The 20241-nt window shown below is 65.5% G+C and overlaps 1 protein-coding gene across 1 annotated transcript; it reads right to left on the minus strand.

Annotated features, from left to right (window-relative positions):
- Positions 1–200: 200 nt before the first annotated feature.
- On the minus strand, positions 201–17162 carry GSE1 (Gse1 coiled-coil protein). Its single transcript, XM_054200653.1, is given in 17 exon segments — positions 201–396; positions 1213–1316; positions 1757–2032; positions 2508–2879; positions 3016–3123; positions 3257–3527; positions 3759–3871; positions 4564–5089; positions 5091–5145; positions 7055–7379; positions 7836–8158; positions 8294–8485; positions 10177–10374; positions 10526–10707; positions 12221–12420; positions 15970–16188; positions 17050–17162. Coding segments are annotated over 16 exon segments (3597 nt in total). The 5' UTR covers positions 16187–16188; positions 17050–17162; the 3' UTR covers positions 201–261.
- Between the last annotated feature and the right edge of the window lie 3079 nt (positions 17163–20241).

Genomic DNA, 20241 nt, shown 5'->3' on the forward strand with positions numbered 1-20241 from the left:
CGGCACGGGAGGGGACGGGAGGGGACGCGGTCTGCTGGCCGTCGGGTGGGCTCCCGGCTCCCGTGCTCCTTTGCTTCATGCATGGCACATTCTCCGTTTTATTTTTTTCTTTTTCTTTTTTTTTTTTTCTTTTTTTTTTTTTTTTTTTTAAATTTTATTTTTTTTTTAGCTTCAAACCTCCCAGTGAAAAATATTAAATATTCAAGGTAATAAAATAGATTATTATTTCTAGACTATATGTTCGGCCTAGCCCAAGGAGCGTCACCTGGGATACCCCTTGAAATAACCCCTAGACCACTGCATTGCAGGCAAGGCAAGGCACTTCCGCAGGTGATCCAGCTCGGCTTGCAGGCGCTCGCGCTCCGACACCATCTTCTGCTTCTGGGTCCTCAGTTCCTGCGGGCAGCCAAGGGGAGAAGAGACGGTCAGGGCGGGCAGCGGGGCAGCTCCCGGGGCGGTGGTGCAGGGAGCTGGGCTCGCCTGGCTGCCCCACGGGGAACGGGGGGTGCCTGGGACGGGGAACGGGGCGGGGGGCACTGCAGGGGATGGGGCACTGCATGGAACGGGGCACTGCGGGTATAGGGACTGCAAGGAATGGGGCAATGCAGGGGATGGGGCAATGCAGGGGATGGGGCACCGCAGGGAACGGGGCTCTGGCCAGGGATGGACACTGCAGGGAACGGGGCACTGCAGGGAACGGGGCACTGCAGGGAACGGGGCACTGCAGGGATGGGCCCTGGGCAGGGGACGGGGCACTGGGCAGGGGATGGGACACTCCAGGGAACGGGACGCTGCAGGGATGGACACTGCATGGAACGGGGCACGGCAGGAGATGGGCACTGGGCAGGGGACGGGACGCTCCAGGGATGGACGCTGCATGGAACGGGGCACTGCAGGGGATGGGGCACTCCAGGGATGGACACTGCAGGGAACGGGGCACTGGGCAGGGGATGGGGCACTGCAGGGAACGGGACACGGCAGGGATGGGACACTGGGCAGGGGATGGGGCACTGCAGAGATGGAACACTGCAGGGAACGGGGCACTGGGCAGGGGATGGGACGCTGCACGGAACGGGACGCTGCACTGCATTGAACAGGGCACTGCATGGGACGGGGCACTGCAGGTGGATGGATGGAAGGCCCTCTGGGAGGACCGGGTGCCTCGCGGCGGCCGGGTGCCTCGCAGAGTGCGGGTGCCCCGGCCCCACTCACCGCCATGCTGTGCGAAAGCTGCTCTGCCGTCAGGCTCAGGCTGTAGTGCTGGGCCTCCAGCCGCCGGCACTGGGTCTGCAGCACTTGGCGCTCCAGGTTTTGTTCTGCAAGGAGAGGGCGGGGGTGAGTGCCAGGTCCTCCGGCTCCGCGCGCGGCCCAGGACCGTGCCCAAGCACCCCGGTGCTGCCACGGGTGATGCCAGCCCCCGCGCGAGGCTCTGCCCAGCCGGCAGTGATTGCCTCCAGCATCCCAGAGCATCCCTCCCCAGCCCCTGCACTGCTTGCGAGGAACCTCCGGGTTCCACTAGGAGGACACTGGGCAGCTGCGGAATACGCGAATTTTTCACGCATGCATCAATTTTCACCAGTGCCTGTTGCTTTCGTGCCGCTCCTGCAGTGCCAGGGAGCCACCAGTGCTTCCCCAACACATCCCAGCAGGAGCCGGAGACACCTGGTCAGCGCATGGAGTGGTTTCACCCAGGGGAAACTGAGGCACGAAGTGGGAGTTTACCCTCCCTGCCCTGACCCCCCCCTCCCCTCCCTACCTTCTATATGTTCCTGGTAAGCTTCAAAAATTGCCTCGATCCCTTGCCACTTGGGCCTGGGGTACTCCTCCTCCTCTTCCTCCTCCTCCTCCTCCTCTTCCTCAGAGGCCGAGTCGTGGGGCAGCGGGGGCAGCGCCCGGTGGGGCAGCGGCCCCTCGGCTGTGCCGTTGTGGGGGGGGGCTGCCAGGCGGCTGGACGCCTGCAGCTCGGGGATGTTGTAGTGGATGGAGGCGTCGAGCTTGTGGTTCTGCTCCGCCGTCAGCGCCGCCGTCCCCCCTGCGGGCAACCAGCGTCAGCCCCCTGCCCGCCCCCCCTGCAGCCCCCTCCTGCTCCCCACAGCCCCCCTCCCCGAGGAAGATGCTCACCTCAAGGTATTAATTCCCCCCGCTTCCGCCGCCCTGCTCACCTCAAGGTATTAATTCCCCCCCCTCCGCCGCCCCATCCCTTTTTGGGGGGGCTGGAGAATATCCCGTGGGGTTTTCATCCCCCTGCCCTGTGCACCGGGGTAACTTCATTTTCCTCGGAACGGGTTTAGGGCGGGTGGAGCTGTATCATCCCAGCGCCTTATTTTCAGCTTTGTCCATGAGCTCCTGGGATGCTCCAGCAAGGAGGCTGCTGGCGGATTTCAGATCCCCGGGGGATGAATACAAGGCGGGGTGGGGGGGTCTCCTGCCTGTAACCCACCCCACCACCACCCTGGGATGCTACCCCGGTGGTACCCAGCCCGCCCCCCCGCCATCCCTGCCGTTACCTTTGTGCTTCTGCAACGCCTTCTGGGTGGACTGCAGCACCGACTCGTGGAACTGGTGGGCGAACTCCTCGGCGATGAAGGGCTCCCAGGGCTTGCTCTTGCCGTTCATGCTGTGGGACAGCGGCACCGGGATGTCCTTGGGGAGGGGACCCCTGACGTAGCTGAGGATGCTGAGTGCCTTCTTCCCGGGGTGCCCGTCGCTCAGCCGGGGCTTCTCTGCCGGCGTGGTGGCCGACTCCTTAGCCCTCGGTAGCTCCTGGGGTCTCAGCTGGTCTAACCTGCTGGGCTCTGCCATCTTCTGCCCCTCCGGCACGGAGACGGCGATGCCCACGGGTTTATCTGGATCCAGCAGGAGCGGCGGCACCGGCAGCTCTTTGGGCAGAGGAGGAGCAGAGTTGGCTACCGGCGGGGCTCCGTGTCCCCGGCGAGGCAAAGCCATGCCCCCATCCCGCCGGGCAGGGGATGCTCCCGGCCAGCCTGGAGCCAGGGAAGGACCGGGAATGCTTACCGGTGGTGGGGCCGCTGGGACTGTCCCGCGGGGAGCTCTTCACCACCACGGCGGCCGGCGTGGTCTTCTGCTTCATGGCCTGCAGCATCTCCACCAGCTTCTCCTTGTCTGCAGCATGGGAAGCTGAGGTTTAGTGTAGCCTCTGCTCAGCAGAGCAAGCTCACGGCCCCAGGCGGGACCCCTCCATGGCACCCCCAAACCAGGGACGCCCCCCCAAGCATGCGCGGGGCATGGCTGTTACCTTTCCTCTTCTCGGCGCTGATGTGCGTGAGGTTGAAGATGGTGAGGAAGCGCTTCTTCTCCTCGAAGTTGGGGCTGTTGTTCATCTCGTCGGGGCTGTAGCGGGTGGAGAGCGGGAGGCGCGGGGAGGGTGTGCGGCGCTTGTTCTGTACCGTTGGCGGCGAGGGGCTCCTCTCCCGCAGCATCCGCCGACGCTTGCGCCGCTTCTGGCTCAGCAATTCCTCCTTCTGCTGCTGCGTGGTGAGGCCGAAGAGCTGCAGGAATTCCAGCTTCTGGGGCGCCGAGGGGGAGAGCAGAGCAGGGTCACCCCCAGACCGGTCCCCATCCTCATCCCCATCCCCACCTTCATCCTCATACCCATCCCCATCCCCATCCTCATATCCCTGACCCTCTGGTGCCACCGCAGCCAGCTGGGGACGATGGCTGCACCTCAGTGCCAGGAGCTGGTGCCCAGGGAGGGGCTGCCTCTTGGGGGGACAGGGGACGGCGAGAGCCGGCTGTACCTCGGAGGACGTGTCCAGCTTCAGCGGGGGCTGCTCGGCCACGCAGCGGAGATGGGCCCGCACCTCCTCCTCGTCGCTGTCGTCGCAGGAGTCGTCCAGGTCGTAGTAGTAACCTGGGGATGGGGAGAGGCTGGCGTGAGGCTGGGGACACCATGGGGACCTGCTGGGATCCCAGGGAGTCTGCTGGGACCCTGGGGAACTCGCTGGGACCCCACCGGGAATAGGGGCGCAGCAGGGTGCTGGTGCAGTGGGGTGGGATGCTGGGGGGGCAGCGGTGGGGGTCCAATGTGGGTGCCAGCAGGGTGGGGGGTGGGACCCAACGGAGCCCTGTCCCCCTTCCACCAGCTGCGGGACCCTGGGGGACGTCGCCCACCCCTGCGTCCCCACTCAGCGTCACTTTGGGATGGGTGGCCGGGGCTCAACAGGAGGGTTAACGGGGCACGGCTCGGGGGGAGGCTGCGGCTGAGCCCCCCGTCCCCGCTGGAGGGGGGACGGCAGCACCTGCCCCCCCGCAGCGCTCCATCTCCTCCTCGCCGCTGTTCTTATCCCCGCTCGCGCAGTCCCATTAATATTTAAAGCCTGCTTATTAGCCTCAGTTCATCATTTATTAATTGGGCATGTCTAGAGCGATTTACCGAACCGCTCGGCTTGCGGGAACGTTTGCATCGCGGGCTGCCGGCATCCCCGGGAGACCCACCGGCTGCTCCCCACCACCGCCGGGTCCCGGTGCCGGTGGTGGTGGGGCGGGGGGGGGGGGGGAAGGGGGGGGGATGTCCCCCTTCGCGGTGCAAACCCGCCACCTCACCTTTCTCACGGGCTTCCCGCCGCCGGCGCTCCTCCAGGTCGAGTTTGCTGACCAGCCTGCGGTGCTGCTGCACGAACTCGTCGTAGATGTACATGGGGTCCTGGGCGCGGGGCTGGGGGGGCCGGTAGGGCGAGCTGGGCTTGGTGGCCTCGGCGAAGGGGGCGGCCGGGGGTCTTTGCTGGCTCAGGATGCTCTGCGTGGACTTCTCCAGCTCGGCTAGGAAGGGGGCGTGGGTGAAGCTCCCGTGCTCCGGGGCGCCGGGCTCCCGTCCTGGGGGGTATTTCTCCAGAGCATCCCTCTTCCTCGCCCCCTCCTCCAGCTTCTCGGGGCAGAAGACCCTCTCCACCTTCACCAGCGGGATGCCCTGACGGCTGGGCTCGAAGGGGGCCGGGTGGCCGTGGAGGGCATGGGGCTCGGGGAGGCGCCGGGGGGGCTCAGGGGGGCTCTCCATCAGCGAGACGGGGTTCCAGAGGGACGTGGTGACGGGGTGGTGCTGGGGCTTGGGGGAGATGAGCGGCGGGGGGCCCGCCAAAGTGCTGCCCCGGCTCCCGGCCACTGGGCTCGTGACGGCTCGATCCCGACCTGCGGAGAGAGGAGAGGACCGGAGAGGTGAGGGGATGGCACGCCACCGGAGAGCCATCCGCATCCCGGCACCGAGCTGCTTTTGGGGGAGAAATATGCTGCTTGGGACCACCCAGAGGGGTTTGTGCGCATGGGGCTGCCACGCTCGTCCCCTCCTGTGCCACCACCCCGAGGGACATGGGACAGAGTTAAGGCTGCTCCTGGTCAGGGATGTGGATACATCCCTGGAGTGCCGGACCAGCCCCCCCCCGGCTGCCCACCATGGGGACAAGAGAGCCCACTGGTCCTGGCACAGCCCATCTCTCCCTGCAGCGAGGGCAGCGCCTCGGCGCAACCCTCCTCCGACAGCCGGGGACGGAGCCAGCCCGTTAGCGGGATAAATATTTCATGCGCCCAAGCTGCGCATTTAACGCTTTTCTGCTCCAGCGCCCTGGACCTCCGTGCACAGAGCAGCCAGTTCAGCCCGGCGCCGCCATCCACCGCCCCGGCACCCGCTCAGGAAGCATCGCCTGCCCTGCCGGGGATCGGTCCCTCTCCCTTCCCGCTGGATACGGGCAGCCCCGGGATGGGGATGACGATGAGGATGGGGATGGCATATCCCCTGGCTGCAGGTGTTTCGGGGTGACCTTGTTCTCTCCTCGCCGGTTTGGGGAGGGAGGAGGGGGATGGAGAAGGGAGCCTTTGTGCCGCCCCGCGATCTGCTCCTTATTATCCTCGATGAGCCGCGCTAATCCCCCGGATACCCAAAAATAACAAAAGGAGCCGGCAGCAGAGCCGGCTGGATGAGCCCGCGCCGCTTAAGCGCACAGCAACGGGGGCCAGCCAGCCCCTGGCAATCAGGGGGGTGTGGGCAGGCTCCTCTGCCCCCCCCCCCCCCCCCCCCCAAAACCGACTCAGATCAGAGCCAGTGCCCCCCCCACAAACAGGGCATCCCACCGCCGGGGTCCGCCGCACGGCAGGGAGGTGCAATTAGCGGTGCTGGGTGGCTGGGCAGCACCTGGCCACTCGCCGCTGGCCCTTGGCCACCTCCCGGGCTCGTCGCCTGCCGCCGCGCAGATGTCGGGCACCGGTAACGCCCGGCGTTGCCAGCGCAGCCGGCCCGGCTGGCACCGCGCGATGGGGACCTGCTGGCGCCGGCCAAGCGTGGCGGCTCCTGCCCAGGGGGATGTGCAAGGAGCGAGGGGCACGGCTACGGGATGCTGGCTACCGAACTGGGCAGGGGGGGAGATGCTACCCAACAGCGGGGGGTGTGCAGCCATGGGGCAAGGGGGGAATATCCTACAGATATTACAGGAGGGATGGCTGCGACGTGGGAAAATCCTATAGATATGATGATGGATAAGATGGATCAGAGGGTTGGAGCCCCTCTGCTGTGAGGACACGCTGAGGGAGTTGGGGCTCTTCAGCCTGGAGAAGAGAAGGCTCCGGGGAGACCTTATAGCCCCTTCCAGAACCCAAAGGGGGCTACAGGAAGGATGGGGAGGGACTCTTTATCAGGGAGTGGAGTGACAGGACGAGGGGTAACAGTTTTAAACTGAAAGAGGAGAGATTTACGTTAGATATTAGGAAGAAATTCTTTCCCGTGAGGGTGGTGAGCCCCTGGCCCAGGTTGCCCAGAGAAGCTGTGGCTGCCCCATCCCTGGAGGGGTTCAAGGCCAGGCTGGACGGGGCTTGGAGCAGCCTGGCCTGGTGGAAGATGTCCCTGCCCAGGGCAGGGGGGTTGGAACGAGATGATCTTTAAGGTCCCTTCCAACCTAAACCATTCCGTGATTCTATATTACGGGAGGGATGGCTGCGACGTCGGAAAAATCCTACAGATATTACAGCAGGGATGGCTGCGACGTGGGAAAATGCCATTAGGTTTTAGGGGGAAGCTGCATCCCCGGATCGCGACCGGCAGCATCCCTACCTGGGGTGCTCGGGGCGATGCTCAGGCTCCGGCTGGCTCGGGGTACGCCCCATGTCCAGGTGCTGCTCCAGCACTTGTTGCCGAAACTCCGAGACTTGGGATTGCCGATCTTCCTTCTCCTGCCGCAGCCGGCGCTGCCGGGCCAGCCACTTCTCCTCCTCGTTGGTGCGGTGGATGAGCAGCGCCGTGGCCGCGCTGCTCCCCGGCAGCGGGAACACGTTGTGGTTGGGGATGAGGCTGGGCACGGGGTGGTGGGAGGCCGGCGGCGGGTGCAGCGGGTGCTGGATGGGCTTCGGCGTCGGCAGCACCGAGTCCTTGAGTTTCTCTGGGGTGGAAAAGGGGGTGACGGGGAGTCAGGGTGGCAGAAAGGGAGGGGGCTACCCGCAGCCATCAGGGTGTTTTGGGGTGCGCAGACTCCCCCCCCCCCGCAAGCATCCCTGCGGGGGGCAGCCGGAGCCGCGGGGCCAGATCCCGGCGCTCCCCTGCCCGTGCGGTGCCGGGGGGCTGCCCGCTCGCTGCCAGCCCAGCTGCCAGGCGAGCCGCGGCACCGGGCGCGCTGCCGCCCCGCACCCAGTCAGATGGCACAGGCACCGTCTCCGGGAGCCGCAGCAGCTGGGCTTTTGGCAAAGCGAGCTGGCAACCGGGAGAGCCCGGCTCCATCCCGAGCCACCTCCCGGGGCCACCGACCCCCACGGCTTTGCCATCTGGAGGGGAAAACGGGGACCGTGGCAAGCTGCGCCGAAGGCGGCGTCCCCCAGAGTGTCACCCGTGGGGACTTTACCTGGTCTGCTGGGCGCCAGCGGCTCCACCGGCTTGCCCCGCTCCTCGGCCGGGTGTCCCCGCAGCCCGTGCAGCTCGGCCACGGGGAGGAAGGGCCCCTCCATGGCTTTCACCATGCTCAGCTCCTTCTCCCGGGCACGCTCCCGCTGCCTCTCCAGCTCCCGTTCCCGCTCCTTTTCCCGCTCTCGCTCCAGCTCCTTCTCGCGTTCCCGCTCCCGTTCGCGTTCTTTCTCCCGCTCCCGGTCGGCTTCTCGCTCCCGCTCCTTCTCCCGCTCCCGCTCGCGCTCCCGCTCCCTCTGCCGCAGCTCCTCGTCCATTTGCAGCCTGCAAAGAAAAGCCAAAAAAAAAAAACAAAAAACAAAAACCCCAACACCCAAACAACCCCCAGGTGCCTGTTAGCATCCCCTGGGGTGCCCTGTTCGTCCCCCCGCCCCGGCCATCGTCCCCCCCGCCCCGTACCTCTCGGCAGCGAGGCTGGAGATGCGCTCGGACTGCAGGGCGGAGAGGGAGGAGTGGGAGAGCTCGGGGGGGTACCGGACCCCCGAGAGGTGCAGGTGCATGGCCGAGGGGTGCAGGGGTGGCAGCGAGCCCGGCGCTGGCAGCGGGTAGAAGGGGGACCGCAGCGCCGACAGGCAGTAGGAGTCGTCCATCCTGGGGAGACAGGGATGCTCAGTGGGATGTGCCGCTCGGACCCCCCAATTCCCACCCCACAGGGGCAATCCCAGGCTGGACGGGAGCTGCCTTCTGCTGGGACAAGGGTTTGGAGATCCCCAAAATGCCCTCCGTGGAGCCCAACCGTCCTTCCCAGACCAGATTCCCACCTCCCCCGCTGGATGGGAGCTGCCTTCCGCTAGGAGAAGGGTTTGGAGAGGCCCAAAATGCCCTCCGTGGAGCCCAGCCGTCCTTCCCAGACCAGACTCCCACCTCCCTGGCTGGATGGGAGCTGCCTTCTGCTGGGACAAGGGTTTGGAGATCCCCAAAATGCCCTCCGTGGAGCCCAACCGTCCTTCCTGGACCAGACTCCCACCTCCCTGGCTGGACGGGAGCTGCCTTCTGCTAGGAGAAGGGTTTGGAGAGCCCCAAAATGCCCTCCGTGGAGCCCAACCATCCTTCCCAGACCAGACTCCCACCTCCCCAGCTGGATGGGAGCTGCCTTCTGCTGGGACAAGGGTTTGGAGAGCCCCAAAATGCCCTCCGTGGAGCCCAACCGTCCTTCCTGGACCAGACTCCCACCTCCCTGGCTGGACGGGAGCTGCCTTCTGCTAGGAGAAGGGTTTGGAGAGCCCCAAAATGCCCTCCGTGGAGCCCAACCGTCCTTCCCAGACCAGACTCCCACCTCCCCAGCTGGATGGGAGCTGCCTTCTGCTAGGAGAAGGGTTTGGAGAGCCCCAAAATGCCCTCCGTGGAGCCCAACCGTCCTTCCCAGACCAGACTCCCACCTCCCCAGCTGGATGGGAGCTGCCTTCTGCTAGGAGAAGGGTTTGGAGAGCCCCAAAATGCCCTCCGTGGAGCCCAACCGTCCTTCCTGGACCAGACTCCCACCTCCCTGGCTGGATGGGAGCTGCCTTCTGCTAGGAGAAGGGTTTGGAGAGCCCCAAAATGCCCTCCGTGGAGCCCAGCCGTCCGTCCCAGACCAGACTCCCACCTCCCCAGCTGGATGGGAGCTGCCTTCTGCTAGGAGAAGGGTTTGGAGAGCCCCAAAATGCCCTCCGTGGAGCCCAACCGTCCTTCCTGGACCAGACTCCCACCTCCCTGGCTGGACGGGAGCTGCCTTCTGCTAGGAGAAGGGTTTGGAGAGCCCCAAAATGCCCTCCGTGGAGCCCAGCCGTCCGTCCCAGACCAGACTCCCACCTCCCCGGCTGGACAGGAGCTGCCTTCTACTGGGACAAGGGTTTGGAGATCCCCAAAATGCCCTCCGTGGAGCCCAACCGTCCTTCCTGGACCAGACTCCCACCTCCCTGGCTGGATGGGAGCTGCCTTCTGCTAGGAGAAGGGTTTGGAGAGCCCCAAAATGCCCTCCGTGGAGCCCAACCGTCCTTCCCAGACCAGATTCCCACCTCCCCAGCTGGATGGGAGCTGCCTTCTGCTGGGACAAGGGTTTGGAGAGCCCCAAAATGCCCTCCGTGGAGCCCAACCGTCCTTCCTGGACCAGACTCCCACCTCCCTGGCTGGACGGGAGCTGCCTTCTGCTAGGAGAAGGGTTTGGAGAGCCCCAAAATGCCCTCCGTGGAGCCCAACCGTCCTTCCCAGACCAGACTCCCACCTCCCCAGCCCCCAAGGCTCGTCCTCCTGCCACTGTCATCCCCAGGGGGACCCCCAGGCCCGAGGTCGGGGATGCCCACCTGAAGGCGGGGTGCGGGAAGGGGTGATGCGTCAGGTAGCTGGGGTGGTAGTAAGCGGCGGCGGTGGCCGGATCCAGGCCGAGGGGCGGCAGGGAGGACATGCGGAGGTCCTCGGCGGTGTGGTAGGGACGGAAGCTGCGCAGGTAGTCCTCGGTGACGGCGCTGGGAGGCACCACGTGGTGGACCGGCCGCTGCAGGCTGGGGGACACAGAGAGATGGTCACCATCCCACCCTGTCCCCCTGGGGAGATGTCACCCTCCCCCCGGGGATGCTCGGTGGGACCAGATCTCGCAGGGGACACGCGCGTCCTGCAACCCCCCCCAGCCCCATCCATCGTCGCTGGACTCACTTGAGAGGCGGGAAGCGGGAGTCCTGGACCACGGAGCTGGGGGGCAGCCCGAAGGAGTAGGGTGTCCCCAGGAGGTGGGAGGGGACGGTGGGGCCCCCCGCTTTCTCCTGCGCGAGGGGGGGCTCCGAGATGAGGCGCTCGCGGCCGGCACTGCTGCTGCTGCTTCGCGACCCGGCTTCTTGCTGGAAGGCAAAGAGGCAGAAATGCATTAGGGGACGGCAGGGACCCCACAAAGGACTTGGGGGGGTCCCTGCTGTCTCCCCACCCTGAGACCCTTGGTGGGTCCCCAGCCTGCCCGCGGGGTCCCCGGCTGGCACCGGTACCCGGGGGAGGACGCATCCGCCGGAGCATCCTCCCACATCCCCGCTGTCGAGAGGGGGCTGGATGGGTGTGAGGGTCTGGGGGGGCTACCGGTGGGAGAGGAGGTGGTGAAGCCGGGGCAGCGCTGATGGCAGGACACGTTACCTGCCTGGAGATTTACAGGCTGCTTTGTTCTCCTGGGCCATTAATCATCCGGGGAGGATACAGACACAGCCGGTGGAAACCCGGCAGCCCTTTGACAGCGGCCATAAACCGGGGGTCAGCCTGGCCCTCCCCCGGCTCAGCGCCACGGACAGGCTGTCATCGGCACCCCCCACCCCACCACGGGACCTCAGCTGTCTTCCATCAGCCCCCCCCCATTCCCAGGATGAAGGTTGCTCCCTCCTGGTTCCTGCATCGGCTGGGGAGGGACCCCCCCGGCAAGGGGGGGGACCCCTTGGGGTGACAAGGGACCCCGCGGGCTCTGGCAATTAGGGGTGTGACCTCCGGCAAGGCAAGGTTGGGTTTAAAAATGGTTATTTTTCATTGCAATTTCTCCATTTAGTGGCCGGAGGAGGAGGATGGCGGCAGCCCCTGGCATCCCCCCCCACCGGCCGTGCATCCCCTCCCCATCCAGTCCCGGTCCCCAGACCCTCCGGGGCAGGTCGCAGGTCCCTGGCAGTCGGGGACAGTCCCAAGGTCACCCGGCCGGCAAAAAGGGCGTCCCCCACACCTCCCGCCGCCTCCGCCGCCTGCATTAAGGCTTATTGTGCGTGCCAGGCTCTGCTCTAATTACCTCCCCGTCTCGGGGCGTCACGCTGCGAGCGCGGCCCTGCCAGACAATAACCCACGCTCGGTTAACCCCCGTGCTGCGGGGGTCACTGGGGAGGAGGCGACACGGGGAGGGGACAGGGGGGTTGGGAGCACCCGGACACCCCATGCACCCCTCCGAGCACCCAAAGATGGTGGTTCAATTTATTTTTCTCCCCCCCCGCCCCGCCCTCGGCGTTTCTCATCCCCTCCCATCGCCTCTCCGCTTTGTGGTTTAATTAGTCTTTCCAAGTGGCATAATCCCCCCGGGAATCTGCTTGTAGCATGCGGAGGAGAGGAGAACCACTAACGATGCTTCTTAATTAGCCACCCCCCCACCCCCCCCCTTGCTTCTTCCTCGCGCTCCCCTCCGGATGGCAGCCTGGGGACGATGGCAGCCCGGGGACATGGCGGGGAGAAGAAGGGACAAAATGGGAGGCAGCCCCGTGGTCCCTCGGGGGACAACGTGTCAGCGCGGCTCCTGGCACCTTGGACCACGGTTGGTACCATCAGTGCCGTGCGTGGCATCCCACGCTCTCCATCCTTCGGGGGGGGGGGTCGGGCACCCCCCAAACACCGTCATACCTGTCTGCCCTCGCTCCTCCAGACCCCGTTGACCGTCTTCGTGGGGGCGATGGTGACGACGGGCGGCGTGCTGGGCACGCTGTGGCCCCCCGGGGGCACGATGATGGGGCCCATGGGGCCACGCTTGGGCGTGCTGGCGGGGGAGCTGTGGTTGGTGGCCGGCGAGGAGACCGGGGATGACTCACTGCTTATCGAGGACCCTGAAATTAAATTAAAAAAATAAAATAAGTGGGGGGGAAAAAGGCAGCCGTTAACCAGCTGAAACCGCCCTCTGAACAAGCCGAAGCCATCCCACGCCATTCCAGGTGGGACGCCCCGCTGCAGGGACCAGGGATGGGGCACGGGGATGCAGGGAAGGCAGTCGGCATCCCTCCAGCCCCCCAGGCTGGACCCCCATCCTCCCATCCCGGGGGAGCCCTGTCTCAGGGAAGGTTCCCTTCGGCGCTAAAAGGCTTTACCCCAGACGGTGGGACAGGCACCCTCTTGCTCCCATCTAATAGTGACTGCCAACCCCCCCCACCCCTCCCGTAAAGCCCTTTATGGGCACGGCAAGCCCTGCCCGCGCCCTGGCACAAGCGACACCGATGCGATCGATGCCAATCCCGGGCGGCCCGCATGTTCTCAAGCCGAACCCGCAGACTCCTTAATCCGGCTGCAAAAGTCGCCATGCACGAGCCGGGGCACTCAGAGACGTTGGGATGAAGGAGTCGCTCCCCGTAACCCTTGGGCAAGGCTTTGGCTTTATTTGCATAATACATCTGTATTTTAAATTACACCCACCCCGGGGATGCTGGCGATATTTGCAAGGGAAAAATAAAATCGGAATTAAAGCGGAGAGCGAGATGTGGGTAGAAAAGCAGAGCTGGAGCAGAAATACAAATTCAACGTTAACTAGGGCACACGGCGCCTGGTGCCTGCTCCCGCGGCGCATCGCCTGCTCCTAAAACCCACCCAAGCAGCTTGGGGTGAAAAAAACCTGCTCCCAGAGTCTGGGACAAGGGAAGGTTGCTGACATGCCAGCAGGAAATGGCTACTGGCCACCGAGGGGTGGCCGCCGCAGGATGCCAGCTGAGGGGTGATGATGCTCCCCATTGCGGGACGGAGACTGGTACCCAGAGGGTCTCCCCTCAGCGTGCAAGCTGGCTCCTTGCCCTGCAAGCGTGCAAGCCGGCTCCCCCGAGTGTACAAGGTGTCTCCTCGCCCTTCCAAGCGTGCAAGCCGGCTCCCCGGAGCGTGCGAGCTGGCTCCTTGCCCCGTAAGGCACACAAGCCATCTCTCCTGAGCGCGCGAGTCAGCTCCTCGCCCTGCAACCCACCTCCATCCCCTTCCGAAAGCCCCCCGCGTTCCTCGCCACACTCACCCCCGGCGCCCGGGTAACCCCAGGAAGGAGCCGGGAGGCGGCAGGGCCTGGAATGCCGCAGGGGAAGCAGGAGCATCCCCGGGCAGCGGGAAGGATGCTCGGCATCGCGGAGAGGCCAAGCGGAGCAGCCCGCTGCCGGCCGCCCTGCCTTATTAATTATTCCCGAGTCGCTCCGAATCGCTTTCATTTCAAGAGCGGCAAGACTCGGGGAAAGAGAAAGGCTGCCCGCGACAAAGGAGGCCGCCGATACGGATTTGACACCCACTGAAGTCTATCTTGTCAGCGCAAGGCCAACAACAATTAGCAGCCTAATCCCCTCTGAGCTGGGAAGCCATTACTCACCACGCGATAGCGTTAACAATCAATACCATCACAATGAGCCCGGCAATTAATGAAGCTAAAGTCTTACTTCAGAACCTTAATTCTCGCTGTGTGGCTTTAAACGGGAGGGTTTGTGATCGTTATAATTAACTGGTGGTATTCAGCCAGGAGTTAGTCAATGAAACTAATCTGGATTGGAGATGACAAGAGGCACAGTGTGATGGTGTCACCTTTGTTTTCTGACCTCCCGCTTTCCGCTCGGCGATAGCAGATTAGCAGCCCAGGCTGACAGGCAAATGTAATTAACAGCTGAGACCCTGAAGGAGGAGGGGGGGCGGGGGGGGGGAAGAAAGGAAGGTGGGGGAATAAAACCCACCCTGCAGACAGCCCGGGATAGGACAGGAGGCAGGAGCCCCCGGCCAAGCGATGGCTTTGGTGGCTTCTCGGGGCTTGGCTGGGACGGAGTCGGTCGGGATGAGCCCCTGCAGCTGGGGATGCTGCGGGGGAGCGGGACATCCCCGCGGATACCCCAGCTGCGGTCCAGCCACCGGCACCCGTGGCAGCGAATCCATCACTAGTCCACAAAGCCGGAAAAAAAGCCGGCGATCCGGGACGGACCCAATCGGCATCACCCCGCCGGCTGCATCCGTCACAGCAGAGCATCTCCCGTTGTGGGAAGGGAAGCGGCGGGAGGATTTGGGGGCAAAGCAATTCATTTCCTGGGGCTAAAAACCATGGTGTGGAGAGAAACCTCCTTCCCGACACGGACCCAAACCCACCCCTATTAAAAATCTCCGGGATGAGCCACTTCGGGCACCCAGATGGGCGAGGATGGGGTTTTTTTTTTTTTTTTTACAATCTATGCGGTTGTTAAGGGGAAATCCGAAGGGAACGTGGCCGCTTCTCTCCAGCACCGTGAAATCCATGCCAAAACCCACTGACGTCCCTTCGGATGGGCTGAGGAGCATGGTGGGGGCACAAGCTGCGGGGTGTGGGGAGGAAGAAAAGGCAAAATAATCCCCCAAACCCAACCCCATTACCCCGAAGGAAGCAGATGGGCTCCAGAAGAGGCAGCCGGGGAGAACCAGGAGCTCCCGGTGAGGCTGAAGCATCACCAAGACCTGGTCTCCTCGGCGTCACGGGGACCCGCCATCCCCACGTGCTTCCTCGGGAGCAGCCGATGCCGGAGGCTTCGGGTCACGGGGGCTATTTCGCGGCTGGCAAGGGGCTGCGAGGAGGGTCTTGCAGATGGAGCTTGCAAAAAAAGGGTCTTCCAAAAAGCCCTTGCCAACGGGGGCCTTGCAAAAAAACACCTTGCAAAGGGTCGGGCATCCTCCCCCGGGGACCAAAGTGCCTGGGCGGTGGGCAACGACCCAACGGGGAGCACCCCCCAACGGAAATGCCAGGGATAGACGCTACTGCGTTGCAAACCGACGATGCCAGCAGTCTCCTGGTGAAACGCTTGGCAGCCCGGGAACAGGCTGCCTCCCCCTGTGCGTGAGGGACAGCCACAGCGATTCCCGCAGGGCACGGTCCCCACGGAGCTGGGGGGAACCTCGGGGTGCTCCTGCATGGCGGCAGCAGCTCACGCCCCCCCACCAAAAGCTGCACCCCGGCACCCGAGCGGAGAGGGAAGGTGCGATGGAGGATGCAGTGGCCGGGCTGCATCCCAGGGCACCCAAATTTGCTGTTTAGCCGGGCCATTTGGCTGGAGACGGAACGGATTTGAGAAGCCTCCGGAAAAAAACGGCATTTCGGCGAAGGGCGGTGGGAGAGAGAGGGGCTGGGGGCGGCGGGTAGGGAGGGACAGGTTCCCCCCGCCCCGCGCTCTCCCAGGCTTTCTCCCGGGGTACGGCGAGTGATACGGCATTTGGATTACTCCGGCTGAATTGAATTTCTAAACTGCCCCCTCGAGACACGACGCCGGGGAAAGACATTAGCTCGGGAAATGGCGAGAAAATGCCGTCCGCCGGCTCCCGGGTGGCCGCGGGGAAAGGCACTGATGCTTGGCATCCCCCCCACCCCTTGCCCCCAGCTGCTTGTCCCTGTCCCCGTCCCTGTCCCCTACCTCTGGGCTCCTCGGCTTGCTTGGCGAGCTTGCGGAGAGCGGCGGCGAAGCTGGAGGAAGGTGCTGCCTGGACGGACAAAGTGCTGCTGGCTGCCGGGCTGCCATTGGGGACGATGGAGCCGTTGAGAGGCGAGGGGGTGAGGGGGCTGACGGTGGCGGTGGTGCGGGTGGCGGTGGAGAGCATTCCTAGGGACGGCGACTTCGGCTCATGGCTCATGCCTGCGAACAGGAGCAGCTCGCGTTAAGATGGGGAGACGGGGGTGGGAGACGATCCCCAAATCCCCCCCCGCCCCAGGAGAAGGAACAGCCAGCAGGACAAGCGACATCTTCCCTCTGGTTCACACCCCCCCACACCCCAAAATGCACCCCAAGTCCATGCAATGGGGGGGAAGCGAGCGGGGCAGCGAGCCCCGCACGCTTCTGGGGCGGCAGCTTATCTAACGAAGCGAGCTGCTCATCCATGGAAAACAAGGCGACGCGGGGACCAGCAGCTGCCACCAAGCGTCCCACGGCCCCACCGGTCCCGCAGGCTGGGCTGCTCCCAGATAACGGTGCGGGGGGGGGGGGGGGGGAGGTCTCAGCAGAGCCCCACGGGAAAGGAGACGGTGTTTCGGGGGGACACAGGGACTTCGGCATCCTGACGGAGGTGATGGGGAGGGGGGCAGCCCCCTGACTCGCGCGGTGCTGCCAAAACCCAAAGCACCGCCGCTGCCCCCCTGATTGCCACTATCGCACCCCCAAATCCCTGCCACTGCACCCTCAAATCCCCAATGTTGCACCCCCGGGTCCCCGGCATCGCACCCCTGAATCCCCAGCACGGCATCTGCGACTCCCCACCATCGCACCCCCCCCCCCGGTCCTCACCACCGCACCCCCAGATCCCCAGTATTGCACCCCCCAGTCCCTATCACTGTGCCCCCAAATCAATCCCCACCCTTGCACCTTCAGTCCCCACTGCGGCACCTTCAAATCGCCACCGCTGCACCCTCAAATCCCCCGTATCGCACCCCGAGTCGTTACCCCCCCCCCCCCCCCCCCCGCCATACCCAAGTCCCCACCATTGCACCTGCAAATCCTCACCATTGCAGCCCCGTTGCGCCCCCAGCTCCCCACCACGGCACCTTCAAATCCTCCCCATGGCATCCCACGTCCCCATCGCTGCACCCCCCCGAGCACAGAGGGGCACGGTGGCCCCTAAGGGTGGGAGGGTGCAGCCCACCCCGTACCCCACCCCCGGCTGTCACGGCCGGCCGTTCCAGGGCTCTCCACCTCCCAAAACAGCAACTGCTGATGTCAGGGCCCCTAAAATAGACTTCCAAACGAGCAGCTTCATTAACGCCAGCCTAAAATTAGCCCCGCTCCCGGGTGGGCAAGGGAGGGGGGGCTGAGGGGCAGCCCCCCCCACCCCCAAGCTCCCAGCGGAGCTGGAGGCAGCGTCGATGCCGGAGACCCCGGAGCACCCCGCGGCAGAGGGTGGCCGGGCAGAGCGGTGGGAGCCGTGGCGGGGGGGCCACGAGTGCCACTCAGCGTTGATTAATCTTTGCCCCCCGGCCCCAGGAGAGGCGGCCGGCGCGGCGGCGCGCACTCCCCTCTGCCCTCATTATACAAGCATTTATTAACTCCGGTGCTCTCAGCCATTGACTGCCGCCTTGTCGACACGCTCAGCTCATGTAAATTCATTACCAGAACAGCTGGGAAGCCAACCCGCCGCGCCAGCCTGGCCCGGGCACCCCCGGGTTTTGCACCAGCCCGCGGACCCCCGGATGAGTGCCTGGGTGCCCCCTCAGAGAGAGTGGGGCACAGGGCTCTGCCTGCAGCACCGTGCACCCACGCACCATCCCCAAGGGGCTGCAGCACCCCAGTCACGGCCTGGCATCCCCTTGGCACAGCCCCACATCCCCCCCGGCACAGCCCCACATCCCCCTGGGCACTGCCCCTGCATCGCCCAGGTACTGCCCCGCATCCCCTGGGCACAGCCCTGCATCGCCCAGGCACAGCCCCGCATCCCATGGGCACAGACCCATGCCCTTGAGCAGTGCCCCACATCACCCAGGTACTGCCCCACATCGCCCGGGCACAGTCCCGCATCCCTCAGGCACAGCCCCATGCCCTTGGGGACTGCCCCACATCGCCTGAGCGCAGCCCCGCATCCCCCCAGGCACTGCCTGGCATCCCCTTGGCACAGCCCTGCATCTGCCAGGCACAGCCCTGCACCTCCCAGGGCAATTCCCCGTGCCCCCCAGCTTCTCCCCGGCTATTAACCTTGGCGTAACCCGCCCCCCCCCAGCCCCAATCCAAGGCTGGAAACACTTTGCTAACCAGCTGGCGGGGATTAGCACGCTCGCACACGCTCGCTGGGGACACGGGGGCTGGCGGCAGAGCATCACCCCGTGTGATGCTCAGCTGATCTCCGCGGCCCCGAACGCCTCCCAACGAACCCATGATCCCACCGGGATTTGCCGGGCGAGCGCGGGGAGCTCCGTGCCAGCAACTCGCCAGGAAGCGTGCGGGGAGCTCGCGTTCCCCCCCAGGGCTGGCTCGCTAAGTCGAGCTGTGCCGCTGCCCCAGCCGGGCTCCAAACCAGTTTTGCCGCTCCTGCCCGGTGATAAAATCGGCGCCTCCACCCCGGCTGGGGCCCGAGCAGCGCCGCTCACCCGCCTTGCCCCGACGGAGGTGGCGTCCGTCTGTCCGGGCGTCCCTGGGCTGCTCTGCGGGAGAACTGCCAGCTGGGGAAACTGAGGCACGCTGCAGCAGAGAGCTGGCTGGGCACGAGCATCCATGCAGGGACGGGGCTGTGGGACCGCGTTGCGTCCCCCCCCTCGTCCCTCCGGCATCCCGTCACCGGCGTGGCGTGGGTGCCACTCAGCTCCGCGGGTGCCGCCGTCCCTGCGGTGGCTGGGGACGCCGTGCCGCCCCACGGCGAGGTGGGGCCTCCCCTCGGCTCTCGCCCTCCTCCTGCCCCTCCCCAGCTGCTTCACCCGGCAGGCAGATCCGTGCGGAAAAACAGGTCAAGTTCGGAGCCTGGCAGCAGCCCGGGGTCACACCAGCGGTTGCCTCACCGGGGCTGGGAGCCAAACCCCGAAACGGGGCAGGGTGTCCTCCGCTGCCCCCACCCCTCTGGGGGTGCAGGGAGAGGGGCTGGCACCCCCCCCATGGGGCACTGCTCGCCGCCTTCGCCCTTGCAGGCAGGCAGCTGCTGCTTGTACCACCCCCCCGCCGAAGCCAAGGCTGGGGTGGGGAGGGGGGGAGGTCGCAGGACTGCGACTGGGGACCCGGCGATGTGCCACCCCATCCCACCCGCGGCATGTGCCCGGGCACAGCGGTGCAGGGAGCGCCTGGCATTCCCGGTGCCTGCTGGCTGCCAGCCCACGGGAGCAGGCAGGTCCCTGCCTGGCAGGAGGAGGAGGAGAGGATGGCGGGGCCATCACCCTTGTCCCCCCCCCTCACCCTTCCCTCTGCTACCCCTGCGTCCTGGCACCCCTTCCCACAGTGCCGCTCATGGCATCAACCATGAGGTTTGGCATCCCTGGCGGGGCAGGACCCCAAGCCCCTGGCTCTTGGGGGGGTGGGGGGGTGTCCCTGCCCCCCCCCGCCTCCCCGCCGGCTCCCCGCATCCCCGGCGCAGGGCTGGGAGCTGGGAGCGTGCCATCTTCTCTCCATCTGCTCCTGATGACGCTGGCGGGTTTTTTGGCAGCAGGAGCCTTCTCCGGCAGGGAGAGCAGAACCAGTCTGGCTGCCTGGTGGGGCTGGAGACAAATAAACAGGCCGGGGGGGGGGGGGGGGGGGGGTGGAGAGGGGGGGGGCAGGAGCGGGCAGCGCTGGGGCAGGGACGGGGCTCCTAGCATCCCAAACCCCCCGCCCCGGGGGTCCTTCCCGGAGGGAGCTGGGTACCGTCACCTCCCTGTCATTCCCAGTCACCCCCCCCCCCCATCCCCGCTCGCAGGCAGCTGCCGGGAAATGCGGCGCAGGCAGGTTTAGCACCTTGGTTTACAGCCTCCCCCCACCCACCCCCCCACACACCCACCCCCCTTTTCCTCCCCAGCACCTTGAAAGGCCCCTAATGAGCATGAAGTGCCCTTCAGAGCAGATTGCCATTGAACTCAACCTGCACCAGCCGCCCGCTTTAAAAGCAGCTATTTTGAGCTCCCGGGCTCCCGAGCACTGGAACTAATAATTTATTACCAAATACGATCAGGCAGCAGCTCCAGCCCCTGGCAAATGGAGCGGAAAAAAACCCCAGCGCGGCGGGAGGCCGAGGGAGCGGGGAGAGAT

The sequence above is a fragment of the Rissa tridactyla genome, chromosome 4 (genome assembly GCF_028500815.1).
Source record: "Rissa tridactyla isolate bRisTri1 chromosome 4, bRisTri1.patW.cur.20221130, whole genome shotgun sequence".
NCBI lineage: Eukaryota > Metazoa > Chordata > Aves > Charadriiformes > Laridae > Rissa > Rissa tridactyla.